The 17,777-nt window shown below is 54.9% G+C and overlaps 1 protein-coding gene across 1 annotated transcript in view; it reads right to left on the bottom strand.

Annotated features, from left to right (window-relative positions):
* The window catches only part of NCL (nucleolin), a 7,186-nt gene extending 6,796 nt beyond the window's left edge, over positions 1–390 (bottom strand). Inside the window, exon 1 of the mRNA XM_041405954.1 lies at positions 282–390. Within this exon, the coding sequence (XP_041261888.1) occupies positions 282–299 (18 nt within the window). The 5' untranslated portion in view covers positions 300–390. The remainder of the gene's footprint in view (positions 1–281) is intronic.
* Between the last annotated feature and the right edge of the window lie 17,387 nt (positions 391–17,777).

Here is a 17,777-nt window from a genome sequence, read left to right as displayed (position 1 = left end):
CATATCAATCCATGCCCTGTGCTCCCGCCCGCGCCCGGCGCCCGGAGCAGAGCGGGACAAGGGGCGGCTGGAATCCGCTGCCTCCGGCCCGCGGCCCCTCCCCTCGCCGCCATCTTCACGGCGAGCGAGAGCAGGCCTGGAGCCACCGCGCGGCCCGAGCGCACGGCGGCGAGAAAGCGGCCCGGCTCCCTCCCCGACACGCCGCCATCCGCACCCTCCCGCACCGTCATGGCGGCGTCCGCCCGCCGCCCGCCCGGCGGCTGCGCCCCCCGCGCCCTCACCTTGGTAATCTTCACCATGATGGCGGCGGTGCCTGGCGGCGCAGGGGCGGCGGCCGAGCTGTGTCGGGAGCGGGGCGGGCGCGTCCGGCGGGGCGGCGCCTCGAGCCGCCGCGCCAATCGCAGGCGCCCTGCGATCGGCCAACCGGAGGGCGCGTTACAGCCCCGGGGCCCAGCGGCGGGGGGCGAGCGCGGGGGGGGACGCAGCGCCCGCCCGGGAGGACTCGGCCGCAGCCAATGGCACGGAGGCAGCTCGGCGCCTGCGCGCTCATTGGGCGGCGTGGCCGGGCCAGGGGCGAGCACGTGGCGGGCGGCGGCCACGTGGTGGGGCCGGGCGGGGTCCCGGGGGTCCGGCGGCGTCCCGGGGCTCTGGCATGGCCCGGGCGTCCGGCGGTTCCCGGGGCTCTGGCATGGCCCGGGGGTCTCACAAGTCCCGGCACCGGGAGACACGCTGCTATTCCCCGGCAGTCCCGGCTGGCCCTGCGGCAGCTCGTCGCCCGGTGTGCAACCATGCCCGAACACGCTTTTGCGTTCCGCTGTCCCTGCCACCCAGCTCCGCCTGGCCCCGCGTCCCTCCCCGACCCTCGGGAGGCGCTGAGCACCCGTGAGCAGCTTGAAGAAGCATCCGTAGGAGCCGGTCAGTGTGCTGCTGCTGCTGCTGCTGCTGCTGCTGAGGTTGCAGCTGGCACAGGAGCGCTCTGCACTTGCCAGGCTCCACTGCTTTTGGCTGGGGGAAAAGACCCAAAGTGGAAGAAAAAAATAAGCCTGAGCTTGCCTGGTGGATGCTTTTGAATTCAGTCACTGCAAAAAGACACCACCTTTCTCCCTGTGGAGTTTTCCCCCAGTGGCTATAAAGTCGGGGTAGAAATGACCCCAGGGTACCCCTGTTTCACTTGTCACTCTGCTGGCAGGGCTGGGTGCTGCCTTGCCCCTACCTGACACAGAGCGACCTCCACTGCTGGGGTTTCCCCACTGCCTTACCTCCCCTTCCACTTCAAACTGGGCATCCAGCCGGCTCCCGGGGGCTCCTGACTCAGGCATGGGTGACTCCAGCAGTTTGCTCTTCCAAGGCCTACTTGAGAAAAGCACCTGACGTGGGGAACATGAGATCCTAGTGAGCCCGAGAATAAAAATGCAGACTCTCGATGAATGCTGTCCTGCACAGCCCTGATGCCCTCGGGGGCACACCCCAGGATTGTTCAGTGCCACCTGAAGCAAGGGACACACTGTGGGTGAGGCAATGTACCTGGCTCCTAGGCTGTCCTAGTGCCTCTTTCTCCTCTGCTGGGTAAGGAGAGGCAGTTTCCAGGCAAGCTGAGCCATAGTTAAAGGCACCTGCTCACTGAGAGGGGATGGGATCAATCAGCCTCTCCAGGAGTAAGCCAAGCCTGTGGAGAGCCTGCCACCATCAGCCAGCATGGGAAGGGAAGGAGCTGGAATGGAGTGGGATACTGCCCCTGCTCCTGTACATGCCTGTACATGCAGGCAGATGGGGATCCCCCCTGGGAGAACCCCTTGTGTAGGGCAGCTGGGCCCTGCCTGTGAAATTGCAATGTGTGGCTCATGTCCCACTGTGTGCTGCAAGAGCTGTCCCCAAGTGGGGACACTGCATGGGGGAAGCAGTGACACAGACCAAGTGTGGCCCAAGGGGATGCAGAGCGATGGAATGGAAGACAGAGAGACCTGAAAATGATTTTTAACTTTTTAACTTTAAACAGCAAGAGCTGTTTGCACTCTCCTCACCATGCATGTGATGTACCATGATTGCCTGAACAGCTCTGCTGCCTGTGCTGGGGCTGGCCTTGGTTCCTCCACGTGCTGTGGGAGGCTGGTTTGTCATGAGAAAGGTACAACTGTTGCTTCAGCCAGGGCAGTTTTGGCAGCTGGGACACTGCATGTGTCCAGTAACAGGGCCAGCAGTGGGATCTGCACAGAGCTTGGCTGGCAGTCTTGGTTCCCAGCCCTGGCAGGGGACTTGTCAGTATGGCCTGTGTTCCGTCCCTGTCCCCAGCAGTGAGTTGGAAGGTTGTCCTTGCCTCTGGCATCTCTGAGGCTGCAGCAGAACCCAGCGTTTGGGGGAAGGAGCACAGAGGAGTGAGAGCCAGCGCTGCCCACGAGGCTGTGCCAATCCATGCTCCGTGTCAGTCCATGCTCCACATCAATCCATGCTCCATGTCAATGCATGCACTGTGTCATCCCATGTTTCATATCAATCCATGCTCCGTGTCAGTCCATGCTCCATATCAATCCATGCTCCGTGTCAATTCATGCACTGTGTCGTTCCATGCTTCATAGCAATCCATGCTCCACATCAATCCATGCACTGTGTTAATCCATACTCCATGTTAATCCACACTCTGTGTCAATCCATGCACTGTGTTAATCCATACTCCATATCAATCCATGCTCCATAGCAATCCATGCTCTGTACCAATCCATGCTCTGTGTCAATCCATGCACTGTTATCCACGCACCATTGAGCAGATCTGGATATGGCCCAACCCTGCCAGCTGCTGTTATGGCCAAAAAGGGCCCAGGATACTGCGGAGAGGAAAGCAGCCAGGACATTGCAGATGACAGTGTTTAGGCTGGGCTGTTCCCTGTATCCCGTATGTGGCCAGGATTTTTCAGCCCTAGCACTGGGCAGGATGATGCCAGAGTGGAACAAGGCCAGCCTTTTTCTGGGACACAGCACATTGCAGGGCTGTTCCTGCTGTGGCACAGCACAGTCCAGCTCCTCTGGAGGCAGCTCCGGGAATTTCAAGGCCGAGGGAAGTCTCACATTGAAGCATCGGTTAGAAGGGTAATTTTGCCAAAAGAGCAGGTTTGACAGCTCTATTTGTGCAGTAAATATACTTTATGGCCTTTTATGGCTGCCTCTTGTTGTTGCATGTCTGTGGCTTGGAAGTGTTGATATAATTCCACAGTTAAAGGGAATTTAGCTGGTTCGGTGGAGACCCCAGGAGGGATTTGCCATGGATTCTCAGTTTCTGGCACAGCAGATGCTCACCCCTGTGCTTTTCCCGAGCCTTCCGCGGCTGCTGCTGCCCCGGGCTGCGAGGCAAGGCTCGAGGGGATTCCCGCAGGAGCCCCAGCAGGCGAGTGGGGGTTCCCAAAGCCCTGCCCAGCTGCGGCCGGTCGCGGCGGCGTGTTTCCACTAGATGGTGACAAAAGGCTGCCTGTCCCGGGTGCCAGCCCCGGGGACACCCGGCTGCCCCAAAGGCCGCCCCGAGCGCCACATCCCGCCCGGCCTCCTTCATCGCTCCCGGGACATCCCGGGGCGCCTTGGGAACTCGCCGGGTATGACAGCCGAGTGCAGTCGGGAGAGGAAGGGTTTTACCTGTGGCTGGTGCAGGCCAGCTGCCAAAAAATAGTCAGGGATCTCCAGCAAACACCCAGTGGGTGATCAGAGAAAGGGAAACGAGCTAGAAAAGCAACGAAATGTGTCCTTGAGCATCCCAACCTGACATCACCTGCTGTGTGGTCTGAGCAGTGCCCTGACGTGTATGGCATGGCAAAGGTGACCGAAAAAAACCCAAAAAACCAAAAACTACCACCATCACCAACAACAACTAAACCAAACAAAAGAAAAGAAAATAAAAAACCACTATAAAAGCAAATTTACCAATCTCAGGCCTAGGTGGTGTTCAAAACCTCTTTAACAACCTCATGTTCCACTGGCAAGTCCTTTTCTCCTCTTGGTGCCCACCTCACCCCACCATGGTGCTCCTCTGCCAGCAGGTACCACAGCTGATGCATGGTGACCCAGCAGCACCAGGCACTCAGGGCTTGTCCTCTCTCTTCCCAACTGCACTGTTCCCCAGGCCCTGATTAAGGGAGGACAGAAAATGAGATGGGGCTGTGTAGCAGTCTAATTAAGTCTTTTCTTCATTATCCCCCTGTCTGTGCCAAGAGGAGAGTCCTCAAGGATGATGAGTATGAAGTGGGTGCAGGGCTTGCTGTGACAAATGGCACTTAATTCAAGTAGTCACAGACAAGTGCATGTCCTCTGCCTGGAAATGAGCATCTTGGGACACGCTGGCCTGCAGGGATGAAAGTCAACAGTGCCTGGCAGGGTATGGGATTTCTTCTCTGGAAAGTATCCTTTCTTGAGGTGGGATGCTGCAGGAATTGGCATGGGCCCCTGGGGCCAGGCATATCCCTTGTCACTCTGGCAGATGCTGGGGGATAACCCAGCACACCCCTGGGCCATTTCCTGGGGTTCATGGACAAGGAAGCCTACAGGTGACTCTCACAGGGAGTTTTGTACATTACTCTCCATATGACCTCCAAGTATTCCTTGTAGTGATAATTTCTGGCACACTGCAGAAAAAAAGGGGATGTTTATTTCCAGAAGGAAATTCCCCTAAGATGTCCCTTCTGGCAGGCCAATTCCTCTCCCCAGCACCCCTTGCCTGGAGCTGGCAGCAGGACCTTGTGATCTGCCTGTGAGCCCCCAGCAAGCCCCCACAGCCACCCAGAGCCTCCCAGCCAGGTGGACTCCCCTCTGGATCTGCTCAGCAGGAGAACAAGTGCAGCCCTGGAAAAAAGGGTGTGTGAGAGAAAAGTGGGACAGGAAGAGGACTTGCAGTAGCTGTGAGATAAAGAAGACAAACCAGGACTGGGAGATGTGCAGCAATTTGGGTGGTGAGAGGAGACCTTGGGAGCAGCCTTCTCTCTCCACTGGAGTAGAGAATCTCCAAGTGGAGAAAGTCAGTGAGATTTTGAAGCAATGCATGCAAACCCTTTATAACCCAGGGAAGTCAGTCTGGAGTGAAGTTACAGGTGATCCCAGTTCAGCAATGCCAGGCCAGCAGCCAGAGCATGTCACGGTTCCATGCAGCTGCACATCTTCCTGCATTGCCCTGCAGCATTTGGGAAGGCTTCCAGGACCTTTGTGGAGACAGCCCAGAGGAGGAAGCTCCTCTTTGCATGGGCATTTCTGTGCATGCTGTTCATCTCCCAGAGCTGGGGCAATAGGGAAGAGAGTCCAGACAAGCACTGGGTCTCCAGGGATGGCTGTCAGGGCATTCAGGTAAAACATCTGCACACTCTTGTGGCTCAGCACATCTGCCCCTGGGTACAGCCCACGGAGCAGTGACCTGGGGCTTTGTCTCAGTTTGTTCCCATTTTACCTGCTGGAAGCTCCCTCTGCTCCCAGGCCTGTGTTGGGCTATTTCCATTTCACAGCAGCTCCTGGGCACAGGGCCCGTGGAAGGCAGACGCTCTGCCTGGAACAAACCCAAACCAGAGGAAATTTTTTTCCTTTTTTTCCTTCTCAATCCAAAAAAAAAAAAAAAAAATTAAAAAAAAAAATAATTTGAATCTTTGTTGAGTTCAAACTGGAAAAGCAGGAGTCTCTCTTCACTCCCCTTATAAGGTCACCAGTTTGATTCCCATACAGACCATTCACTTAAGAATTTAACTCAATGATTCTTGTGGGTCCTTTCCAACTCAGAAGCTTCTGTGATATCAGTTTATTTTTGTGTTTGTATCTGAGCGAGAGGCTGAGCTCATCCCTGCTTGGGAGCCACATGCCCCCATCACTCAGCAAAGGCAGTGGCAGCATGGCATGGCGAACCTGGGGCTGCCCCGTGTCCTCACCCAGCACCAGAACAGAGCCAAATAACATCAGGGAGAGCAGAGCCACACACACACAAACACACACGTGTCCCCAGTGTAGCATGTCCCAGCCTCTGCCAGGGAGCAAGAGCCAAAACTGCTCGAGGAAACAGGCATCAGTGCCAGTGGGAAGTGCTGGCTGGCTTCCTAAGCTCAGTGGAAAATGTTCTATCACTCCCCCTGAGAACTTCTGTCCTGTGCTCTCCTGGCTAAAGTTGCCCACTGAGCCTCATCCATGGAATTTGTAAAGGCCCTGTCCCAGCTTGCTGCTGTGAGGGAACAGCCACCCCAAGAGCTCTCGTGGCTGCATGGTCCAGCAATGGGCTGAGCTTTTTGGAAAGGGTTACTTTGCACTTGACTGTGCCTGCAGAGCTGAAGCGACCTGGGCAGGTGTCAAGGTGTACAGAACACCTGTGAGCCTGGGAGAGGTCAGAGCTTGGGAGTCAGGGAGTCTGAGCCCATCCCAATTTCACCATCCATCTGCCCCCCTGCAGCAAGCTCCATCAAAAGGAGGTCAAAGTAGGAGCTGAAAATGCTTTTCCAGCCCAGACCACTCTGAGACTGTTTGTGCCTCATCCCAGCAGCACACTGGGCTGTTTCGCTGACCAGCTCTCACCACAGAAATTCCCACTTGCAGGATGTGAGATGAAACCATTGCTTTGCAACTTCCTACGACCACAGTTAAAAATAAGACTCAGAGTAATAATTTCCCCACTGTTGGTGCCTCAGACCTGAAAAACCTAGTGCTGAACGACCCAGTGGTGTCTCATTTAGCTGGGCAAGCTGTGATCATGATGTCTGCATCCTGGGAGGGAGGCAAGAACATGGATTCTTGGGGAAAAGTCCTCTCCTTCCCATGCTGTACAAGCCATCAGCTCATCTCCCTGTGTACGAAATGGCAGAGGAAGCTTAAAGCAGACTGAAAATTGCACTGCATCTCTCCTGCTCAGTTTTAATTGTAGAGCAAAGAAAGAAGCCCATCGATTCATCCCTCTGGGTAATTAAATGCTTAATGCTATTGACCATAAAGACATTATGGTTCAGCAGCCCAACACTAATGCATTAATAATCGCTTAAATCATGGCAAGCAAGGGGCACGAGCTGCTCCTGAGGAGCACGAGAGTTACATGGGATGGGAGCACACAGTGAAAAACCTCGGGGACTGAATTAGTGCCGTGACAGCCTGCAGGAGTGAGAGCTCATCCCAGGGAGCAGGGGAACAGGGAAGGGCTAGAAGGACCATGGAGGAGGGGACAGCCCATATCCCAGGGGACTCCCCCTGGCCATGGCAGTGGGAGGGGAGTCTGGGCTCTGAGCATCAGTGCTGACCCCAGCACAGCTCTGGGATGTTGTCAGCCATGGGATCAGGAAGGTGAATCTGAGCAGTACAACCCTTTTATGACAAGCCATGGCAAAGGCCCCAGAACGTCTGCCCACCTCCTGCCAGGCTCTACATTCCCAATAATTAGCCGTCTGCTTTTGCCTATTTATTATGCACATGATGTGGAGCACAGGGCAGAGCCTGCACACTGCCTGGGATTAAGCACATAAAAGTGAGCTGAGTGAGCAGTGCTCCAAGCTGGAGAGGCTGATTTGCGTGCTGGGAGGAGCAGTCAGCCCTCAGAACGTGCTGTGCCCGTGGCTACGGCGCACTTCCAGGGCAGGTCTCACCAGTGAGGGATGGAGCTGCACTGCCTCCCACCTGCAGGGACCCCAGAGCCCAGCACAGGGCAGGAATCCCGTGTCCCGTGGACAGGGGGGATGCTTAAGGGCCATTCATAGAGGATGGAGGAAGGAAGGACCTGCAGCATCACGGGGAGAGCAGCCCTTTTCAAGACCATCCTCTGCTGAGTTCCTTTCCACCTCCCCAGGATCGAGGTTGTCCCTCCAGCCGTGGCACGCTGGCTTACCCCACCTGCAGCCACTTCAGAGACACAGCAGGCATGGCCTCAAAAGGCACCAGAGGCAAAATTTCCACCTAAGCTCTCAAGCCCATGTCAACAACTCCCTGCCCAAGGAAAAGGGGAGCCCACACAGCCCTTCCTGACCTCCAGAATGAAAACCAAAAGCACTTTCAATTTTCTCTGAGCAAATCCAAGTACAGATCATGCTGTCAAACCCTTATTTGATTTGTTTTTCTGGTGGCTCTGCTCCGTTTGCCTTCATTACTTCCTCTGCCCTGTGCCATAGTCCAATAATGCAGCATCTGCCCAATAAAAGGTCCATGAATATAATTTACAAGTAGTTGGCACCTTCTGCCTTGTCTGGGAGGGTGGGCTCCCTGGATACACTGCCATTTGGAAAAAGTGAATTTCACAGTCATTCTCAGTGGGTAAATAACCTCTGAGCACTGTTTGTAGCTTGATTTATCTTCCTGAGCTTGCAATTCTCCCAAACATTTGATTCATGGTTTGAAATTTAACCTCTCTAAGTATATTTCTTTACAGAGTCTTAAAAAAAATAAGTCTGGAAAGAAAGAAGGTGCTTTCTGACAGCCTCAGGGATGAGGAAGGAGGTGCCTCCGGTGCTTTGGATTTATCTGAAGGTGAACACTGAGCCCGGGGAGAAGGAGCAGTGGTGCTCCCAGTGTCCCACCTCCCCAGGAAAGGCAGCCCTGACTGGGTGAGCTGCTGCATTTCCTCTAGAAAAGCCTTTCTGAGACTGAGAATACACAGCTATGTTGCTACACACGTGTGTACAGCAGCCCCGTAAGGGTTTGTTGGGTTATTAGGAAAGAAGCATTTCCTGAGGGGAAGGGAACACATTGCAGCCTCCACACTCCTTTGCTCTGAGGCTTTGGGATGTGCCTGTGAGTGATGGGCAGAGCTGGGGGGCTGTGCTGTGGAGCAGTGCTTGCTCTGCACCCTTGTTCAGGAGCAGAATGAATCATCCCCACTGTGGGTGCCAAACCCTGCACCCTCCAGGCTGGGAGCCTCACAGCCTCGTGCCTAAACTTGCTGAAATGGGTGCAGGTGGCATCACCCTGTGCCTTTGGGCTGAGGAGTGCCCAAACTGGTCCTGCTGGGGCTCATCCTGTGCCTGATCCTCACCCTGGCTCTGAGTATCACTCCCAGGGAAACCCAGCTCCTCCACACAAAGTGCTTCCTGCTGCAGGGCCAGCATCCTCCAGACCTTGAAGGTGATAAAAGATCCCCAGTGGGTGAGCCACAGCCTGGGAGGGAGCAAACCTGTCTGCAAAAGGACATCTCACTTGGAGAAAGGTCCAGAAGAAAAAGAGGAAATTTAAGGGAAATTCCAAACATTTCCAGCCACAATGGTGCCAGATTTCTCTGTTTTAATGGGTTTTCTTTGGCCCCATCACACGGTGGGTGAAGGCTGCCTGTGCAGAGAGGAGAAAGGCAGTTTCTGTCCAGGACTGCCCTGGGCTCTCATGAACACCTGCAGCAGTGCAGGGGTTAACACAGAACTTGGTCTCATCAACCATCTCCTGCCAAAGCCTTGGCCAAAAGCAGGCTGGGGCAATGGAAAAGGTCCTGAAGACTGGCCAAGTGTGGGGGGGTTAAGAGCTGTTCCCACTTCTAACACAGAGAGAGGAGACAAGTGCATCCCCAGGTCCCTGCCCTGGAAAACCAGCCAAAGGCAAACCTTGGCGAGGCTAAAAGAGCACCAGGCTGTACTTGCACGGTCACGACTGCAGGGTTAGTGCAGCCTGGGCTTCACCCTCTTGGTATTGAAAGGTGCATTTAGCACAGAAATGACTGGAGGGTGCAGAAATGCACCAAGCAGGAGTAGTCACACTTTGCTTACTCATACTGAGCCGTCTCTCTTTTGCCCAGTGCCTCAGACCAAAGGGGCACAAAATCAGGACCTGTTTTTCGACCTCTGCTGCCCTTGCTCTCACCTGCAGAAAGGAGATCCTGCTCCTGCCACCACAGGGTCTGGAGTGAAGGCAGGAACAGGGGGGTTCAGAGGTACAGCAGCAACCTGGCGGCTCACAGCAAAAATTTGTTGTTTTCTGGGAAAAAAAAAGTTCAGTCCTTCTCTTGTGTGATAAGCCTGGTTTTGTGGGGCACAGAGCAGCCTCTTGGAGGAGGGACAATTAGAGCAGAAGGTCCTGAAGGTGCCAGCAAGTGCCCTCTGGCCACATCACTCACGAGTGTCCCCGCTACCAAAAGCAGTTGCTGTGGGTGAGCTGTGAATTCACACCCTCTGGTGCTGCAGCACAGGAGGGGACCTGCCCTCAGCAGCAAGGAGGGGACACAGCTGAAACAAGTCCCTTGGCAGAGCAGTGGGACCATGTCTGTGCTTGGAGGTGCTCTGGCTATTAAATCAAAGGGATACCAGATTGCTTGGCCTGGTCTTTCCTGTTGTTTTAAATTGTTCTCCCTATTCCTGGCTCAAGCACAGGGACCAGAATCATCACTGTGACAGAAAAGCTGAGTGTTGGGACATCCTGAATGGGGCTGAAGATCCCCAAACCTCTTTCTAGTGGGTTTGGAGAGGAAACCATGAACAATGCAGAGGATGCCTCACTGCTGACCCCAGCCTCTCCCAACACACACCTGCAGGATAAAATTGTACCAGTGTTAGCCAAAGGACCTGTTCAGCTCTCTAGCTGCTGGGCTGGGGAGATGTTGAACTTCTGGGGCAAGGAAGCAGGCCAGGAGCTGGGAGGAACAGCAAGAAGACACAGAGAATTCCTCCCAACAACTGAGGAGATGCTCACAGATACAGACAGACAAGACAGGATATGCTCACCAATCTCAGCTCCAAGGGTAGGTGGTTTCCTACTGCAACCACTGGCTTTTGGAACAGGTTAAACTGTTCTATCTCCCAGCTATGCCTCTGTGCTTACTGCCCAAAGACAGTCAGCACAGAGACAAAAATTGCACTAGGAAGAAAACCCTTTCAGTGCTTCTACTGTCACACTCACCCCACCCCACTGGGTGCAAATGGGTGCTTTTCAGCCCAATTATTACACTTACTTTGTTTTCTTTCTTTTAGCTTTTTTGCTGCTTTTTTACATCTAATTCAACCATCCTTGACTAAATCAGTAGCAATGCATCTTATCTCCCTCCCTTCTTCCACGGGAAGGCCTGAAGGAGTCCTCACCCAGCCCTCATCTTGCAGATGATGCTTGAGCACAGCACTTGCTGCTGTGTTTCAGGGTCCTGCCAGATGGACTCACCGCCTGTCGGTCGGGATTGCCACAGAAAAACAGGAACGAAACCCAGCTCAAACCATTTGCTTTTCCATCTGTGCAAGGCGGTTGTTGAAATCAGCGCCGGCAGAGAGGTCTGGAGCTGAGGCCAGGATAAGTTTGGAGAAGTGAAGAGCTGCAGAGAGATGTGGATCTTCCTTTAGCAAGAGCAGAAATCACTGGAAAACACCAGAGGAGCAAGGAGCTCGCAAGCCACGATGCAAAAAAGTCAGCTTGAGCCTGGCATTGCCAGCTGGCTCCCAGGATGGCTTGGGGCTGTAGGTGTGGGAGACAAGAGCAGAGCAGGCAGCAGCAATATCCTCCCTGCTCTTATTAATACAGCAGCGAGGCTGGATGGGTCTCCTAAATTATAATGTCTTTCTTGTCATTAACTCGATTTCTTCCTGGTGACAGCAGCAGCAAATTGGCCCCAGCTGCTCTGAGCAAAGGATGAGAAATTAAAAGGAATTAAACAAGCCAAGTGCTGGAGGGCTTGGTGTGCAGGGGAGGGGGTGCTTTGGGCCAGAGATGGCCAAGGAGGGGGAATGGGATGGGATGGGATGGGATGGGATGGGATGGGATGGGATGGGATGGGATGGGATGGGATGGGATGGGAAGGGATGCAGTCATGGGGATGGTAGGAAATGCCAGGAAGGGAGAAAAGGGCTCAGGGCTCATGCTTCTCCCTGCAAGCAGGACACGGAAAGCAGTGCCCCAGACAGTGAGGTCTGTCTGGGGAGGGGACAGCCCAGTGTGTGCTGAGGCTGCTGCCATGCAGGAGGACACATGGGAGCCCCTCAGGGATTGCCTCCTCCAAGGAACATTCCCTGCCTGGGGATGAAGGAGGACAGTGCTGCTGGGCTTCTTTGCAAGCTGGTACAAGCAGATCTCAGGCAATAAAGAGTTTTTATCAGCTGTCCTGGAAGAGGCCAGGCACAGGAGCTGAGGAAAAACAGATCTATGTCTGTGTCTCCATTTTCTGCCGCCTGTTGGCAGCTCTTGCCCCTGAGGCACTGCCTGCCCTGCCAGGGCATGGAGACGTCTGGAGAACCAGTCCATCAGTCTCTGCCAAATACCTGCTGGGAACCTGTGTCCTCCCATCCTGGCAGCCCCAGGCTGATTGCTGTGTGAAATACAGCTTTTAACCTGGCTTGTAGCCCCAGGGCCAGCTGGAACCATCCTGTGCCTGGTGCAAGCTCCGGGGGTGGGCAGGAGAGGATGTCTCATGCTCAGTCTCAGCATCCTTAATGTGAGATGGTCATTAATGTGACACAGTCACTCCACCCGCCCAGGAAAGATAACAAGAAAGATGAGTTTGGCCTCCCAGTCCTCTCAGACAGCTTTCTCCAATCTGCCACATTAAATAGTCCTGAACTGAGAAGACAAACTCGCCCTGGCTGCCATGATAAGCACAGAGAGTGATAAACCCACGTAATTAAAGTCTGCCACTGTAATAACGTTGCAGTGGAGACAGCTGGAGTCTAGCCCTGAGCCTGGGTCCATACCCTGGTTTTTACTTGTTTTCATTCAAACTTAGTTTGGAGAGATTCAGCCCGAGCACTGCCAGGAGGGAGGGGAAATTCCACCTGGGCATGGCGGAGTGGAGGAGCAAGGGCTGTTGCTCCCTTCCTGGCTCTAACACAGAGCACTCCTTAGCAGAAGCAAACACCCTCAAAACCATATTTGAAGAGGAGCTGACCTTGTAGAAAAGCACATGGCTCATAAGGAGGCATTTCCCCTTGAGGTACTACACCATTGCCCTTGGAAGCCTGGGCAGAGACAACAGGGACTGGTCAGGGAGCAGAGATATGGAACACCAGATAAAATTTAGCTTTTTCCAGTCTGGGCTTCCCAGCATTCCTCTTCATGCTGGAATTTTCTCCACCCCAACGAGACCCGGAGGGCTGATCCCCCCCATCCCCCACATCCCACCCAGGGGACCAGGGCAGACCCTGGGATGTGAGCTGGGGATCCTCAGCACAGCCTGTCCTTTGCACACTGCTGTCCTCCAGGTCAGTCTCAGGGCCCTGAGCCCAGTTCCCCCAGCCCTGCCAGCACTCACAGCCAGCTGTTAGCAGTCCCCACTTGCCTCAGAGCTCAGCCATCCAGACGACTTTAGTCCACTTACTGCAGTGCTAATTATCTTTCCTCACTTCTGTGTCCCCATGAACAAAATTAAGCATCACACTGGCTTCTCTGACATAAATTCTGCCATCTTTAGCAACCACAGCTGCTACAGGAGATGTGGGCTAGCCCCTCTCTCTTCTAAGCCCTCGTGGTGGGGTTTTAACCCTGCCCCAGCTGATGCCTGTGAAGGTGCCCAGTGGCTTTAATTGTCCCTGCCAGACTGTGGGAAATGGCTCTGTGCACTCTGTCCTTCCCCTCACCCTGCCAGCAGGATTTCGTACACAGAACAACTTCTTGGAGATGCCCTTTGTCCCTCTAGCTCCAGTGTTTCCCCCCCTGTGTGCCCTAAGGTCGGGAGAGCTGGGGTGCAAGGACCCCATCACTTCCCTGCACATGGCCGCATCCCTGCAGGGCTGTTGAGTTTGCTGTGACATGGAGCAGACTGTCCCTAGTGCAGGTGACAGTCACAGTGCAGCACTGCTGAGTCAGCCTGAGCCTCCAGAGCTGCACCTGAGCTCCTCCACCTTGGCTGGGCTGTGCTCCCCACGCTGCTCCCAGCCTCCCTGCAGTGCCTGCCTGGGAGATGGTTTCTGTGAGCATCCTGGCTCTTGGGGAAGCCACTGAGCAGCCAGGCAGGAAGATGGGCTGCCTCTGGTACGGGCCTAAAAACTGAGCCCAGAGGTGTCCCTGAGGAGCAGAATCCAATTCTACACATACACTAGGAAACATTCAAAGGTCCCTTCCAACCTGAACTATTCCATGGTTCTGTGATTCCTTGCTGTCCGTTTGCCTCCCTGCCCATCACCATCTGCAGGCACTATGTGTTGGCTTTTCACCACCACCACTAGCCTGGAATAAGGGGAGCAAATGAAATATGGTTCAAAAAGCAGCCTAAGCTCAAACCCAGCACAGCTTCCTGACATCTACATTTTCCTGCTTCCCTCCTCCCCTGACAAAGGCTGGGATCTTGGTGGGAAAGGCTGCTGTGCTGCATCCATGGCTGGGCAGCCCAAACCTGCCCCCCTGCCCAGCCCGAGACAGGGACTGCTCATTCCCAGGCTCACAGTGGTTTTGCCAAATTCACACTGTACGAGTTTTCCCCATCCCATGACTGTGTGAAGGAAGGGAAAAACAACCCTCCCCTTGAAACCATTTTCCCTTGAAAAGGGGCAGCAAAAAATCCGCTGGCACACTCTGGAGCCATTTATCATGGCTACAGATATACAAGGCAGTTGCTGTAAAACTTGAGTTTGGCTCTGTAAAGGAAAAAAAACCCCACCCCATGCTTGTTGCAAATAATCACAGCACAAAAAAAAAGCCTTACAAGGCTGGGGCAGCCTCATAGATGAATTGCTTTTTAATCCCCAAAGCTGTGGTGATAAATCTTTTCACTGGAATCTCTGGAGACACTGTGTCACTCAGGGCATGCAGCAGCCTGGGGGGAAACAGCTCCAGGAGCTGAGCTGGCACGGGGCAGGAGGGTGTTCCTGCAGCCAGCAGCAGGTGATTTGGCAGGAGCTGGCAGTTGGACAGAAGCTGCTATAAGTCTGGGAGGACAGATGGACACGTTTTGGGGAACAGCTCTTCAGAAACAAAGTGTTTGGAGAGGAGATGGTGGCATGGAGCCCAACCTGACCACGTGCTCCCTATTGCAGGGACGGAGAGATGCTTCTCCGTGCTCCGAGCAAAGACACGGAGCAATGGCATCCACACGCTCCCTGCCTGTCCTGGCCCCTCAATTTACCTCTGCTCTGACCCATCTGGGGTCCCTTGGGCTCTGAAATATTTATTTAACTCCCAGGCAGTGTTTTGGAATGCTCCTTCGGCCCAACCATACTGAAGCACCATTCCCCCTGGCCAGTTACAGGGGTGGGAGCAGTGGGAACGACTTGCCCATCCTTGCCTTCCCCATCCCACAGGGCCCTTTGCTTCTATATCACCTCCCTGGGAGGAATAATCCCTCTAATTTATACTGGGAGGGTGGCAGGAGCCAGGCTGGCCCTGAGGGCTCAGGGCAGTGGGAGCATCATTTCCCTTCCTGGGGGTTGCAGTGAGCCTGAGGCAGGAAGGAGTCATCATCCACTGCCTTCCCAGTGGTGGAGAGGTGTAAAATGCTCTTCATGAAACCATTCTCCCTGAGGAGATCAGTTCCTTTTTTATTAGGTTTCCTGCATTCATTAATTATAGGATTAAAGGACTTGTCCAGCAGCCTTTGATTCCAGCATCTCTTGGGAGCCCAGCTGGCATGTGGTACCCGGGAAGTCTCCACATCATCCAAACCCAGCCAGGGCACCAAAGTCTGCCCATACAGATCCACCCAGGAACTGCCACCAGCTGCCCTGCAGCTCCATCTCTGACAAGATTTTGGAATGCTTTCCAGGGTGATCCTAGTCCAGCTGTGCATGTGGAGGGGGTGGTGGGGCAGCCCCAGCACCATCACCCAATATAGCAGGGCTTCAGCTGCATACTCCCCTTGTCTGTCTGAGGGAGGAGAATTTGGGATCACCAAGGAGGATGGGAGTCCCAGGTCAGGAGATATCTGAATTTGGGGACACCAAGGAGGATGGGGAGTCCCAGGTCAGGAGATACCTGAATTTGGGGACACCAAGGAGGACGGGGAGTCCCAGGTCAGAAGATGTCTGAATTTGGGGACACCAAGAAGGACGGGGAGTCCCAAGCCAGAAGATGTCTGGGCAGCTGGGAACACAAGGCTGGATAAAGGCAAAGCCAGTGCCTCACCTTTCTGGCTGCTCTGGACTCCATCCCAGCTGTGCTGCAAACGAGGATCCTGTAAAAAAACCCTGGGAACACACACTCTGACACACTCTGACACTGGCCAAGGCACTTGAGCTGCAGCAGCCACAGCTGTATCCCTGCACAGCCTGGCTGCTCAGGAGCAGCAGGACAAGTTTGCCCTCATGCAGTACGAGGGACCCAAAACTCCACAGAGGCGTCTGTCACTGCATTATAAAATACTATTGACTGCCTATTAAAAAGCCATTCCCTGGAGATTTGTGGTGAGGAAGCAGCTGGGTGAAGTGAGATGGGGCAATAATGGTCATCAAGGAGGCATCAGTCACCTCCACCCACGCAGCAGCCACAAGGGGCCCCACAGGGCTGCCAGGGTGCTGTGCCCTGCCAGGACCATCACTGACAGGAGAGAGAGACAGAGAGGATGAAATACACAGATCTCAATGCCCTCGGTCACTCTGACATCCTCCAGAGAGAGCTGCAAGCAGTCAGCAGGACCCTGAAACACAAAGTTACTGCAGCCCAATGCCCACCCTCACCCAGCAGCACCATCAGGGGTCAAGGAAGGGCTTTGCCCATGGCAGAGCTGGCCGTGGGATGGGGAGCAGGGGAAGCCAGCTGCACTGCCTCTGAACTAGGGACTGGGTAGATGGGGGCAGGAGGGAGTGTGCAAGCCCCAAGCCCTGCCTCTTCTTGGTCACTGGCCTGGCTATGGTCCCATGCAATGTGCTTAGGAGGGGCTGGAAGCAGAGTAGCAGCTGCCAGTGCTCTGCCTGCGGCTTGCCCATCCAGTATTTCTGCTCAAGCAAGCCCCAGGCAAGCCCATGCTGACCAGAGGCACGGCCATGTGGTGCTGAGCCAGGGGAGCCTGCAGAGCTGGCTGTGAGGGAGTTGGGCTTGAGTAAGTAGTGCAAAACAAGAGCTCAAACTGCCTGGGCGGTCCCTCAGCTCCCATTTCAGATCCTCAGTATTTCTTCCTGCAGGACCTGGTGTACATGGGGAAGGCAGCAGCATTGATCTCAGACAGGAAATCGATGGGTCCTTCCAGCCTGGGAGAGCGTGACCAGCCAGCCCACACTCCCTGGCATTTTGGTGACATTTTCCAAGCCGTGTGCCTGGGGAAGGACTGATGGCCATGGCTCCAGAGGCAGCTGTCCCTCTGCACAGGCCCCAGCCCTAGCTCAGCCTGAGGGGCCAGGAAGGGTGCAGACATCCCACTTGTGCCCTCCCTGCCATGCCCGCAGTGTCCCTGGACCTGCAGACCCACCGCAGCAGCAGAGCCCCAGGGAGATCTGGTGGAACAGTCCTGGTGTCCCTCACCCTGGCACGTGGCTCATCCATCCCCCTCCCCAGGATCATGGCCTGGGCTCAGTCCCATGCTGGGAGCAGAGCTGGGTGCTAGGGGACACAAGCAGGGCACAAATCAGGCCAGTGGTTTTTTTTTTAATTCTCAGTGAGGCTCAGCCCATGCAGGGCAAGGATGGAGGCGGGTTCCCCACATTCCCCACAAGTTCAGGTGACCATGGTGGGCAAAGGAAGAAGAGACTGGCACCCAGCACATGCTGGGCAGAGAGGGGAGAGGGGAGCATATTCATGTGACACAGAGAGTTATGGAGTTCTGCCTTGACACTACAGACAGCCTGGAGATCCCTTTGTCCCATATTTTCCCCCCCAGACTCCAGCTCTGGAGGGAGCAGCCGTGCTCCTTCCCCTACCCTCAAAGGGCTGGGAATGCAGGGCATGAGAAAGGCTGGGAGCAAGGAGCTGTACCAGCACCCTGCAGCCAGGCACCAGCACCACTGAAGAGATGTGCCAGAAAATCAGGGTTACAGTGGTGC

This window comes from Onychostruthus taczanowskii, unplaced genomic scaffold (assembly GCF_017590055.1).
Source record: "Onychostruthus taczanowskii isolate IOZ18803 unplaced genomic scaffold, ASM1759005v1 scaffold24, whole genome shotgun sequence".
Lineage (NCBI taxonomy): Eukaryota > Metazoa > Chordata > Aves > Passeriformes > Passeridae > Onychostruthus > Onychostruthus taczanowskii.
The sequence above is the reverse complement of the archived record's forward strand: the minus strand, read 5'-3'. Positions and strand labels throughout refer to the sequence as shown.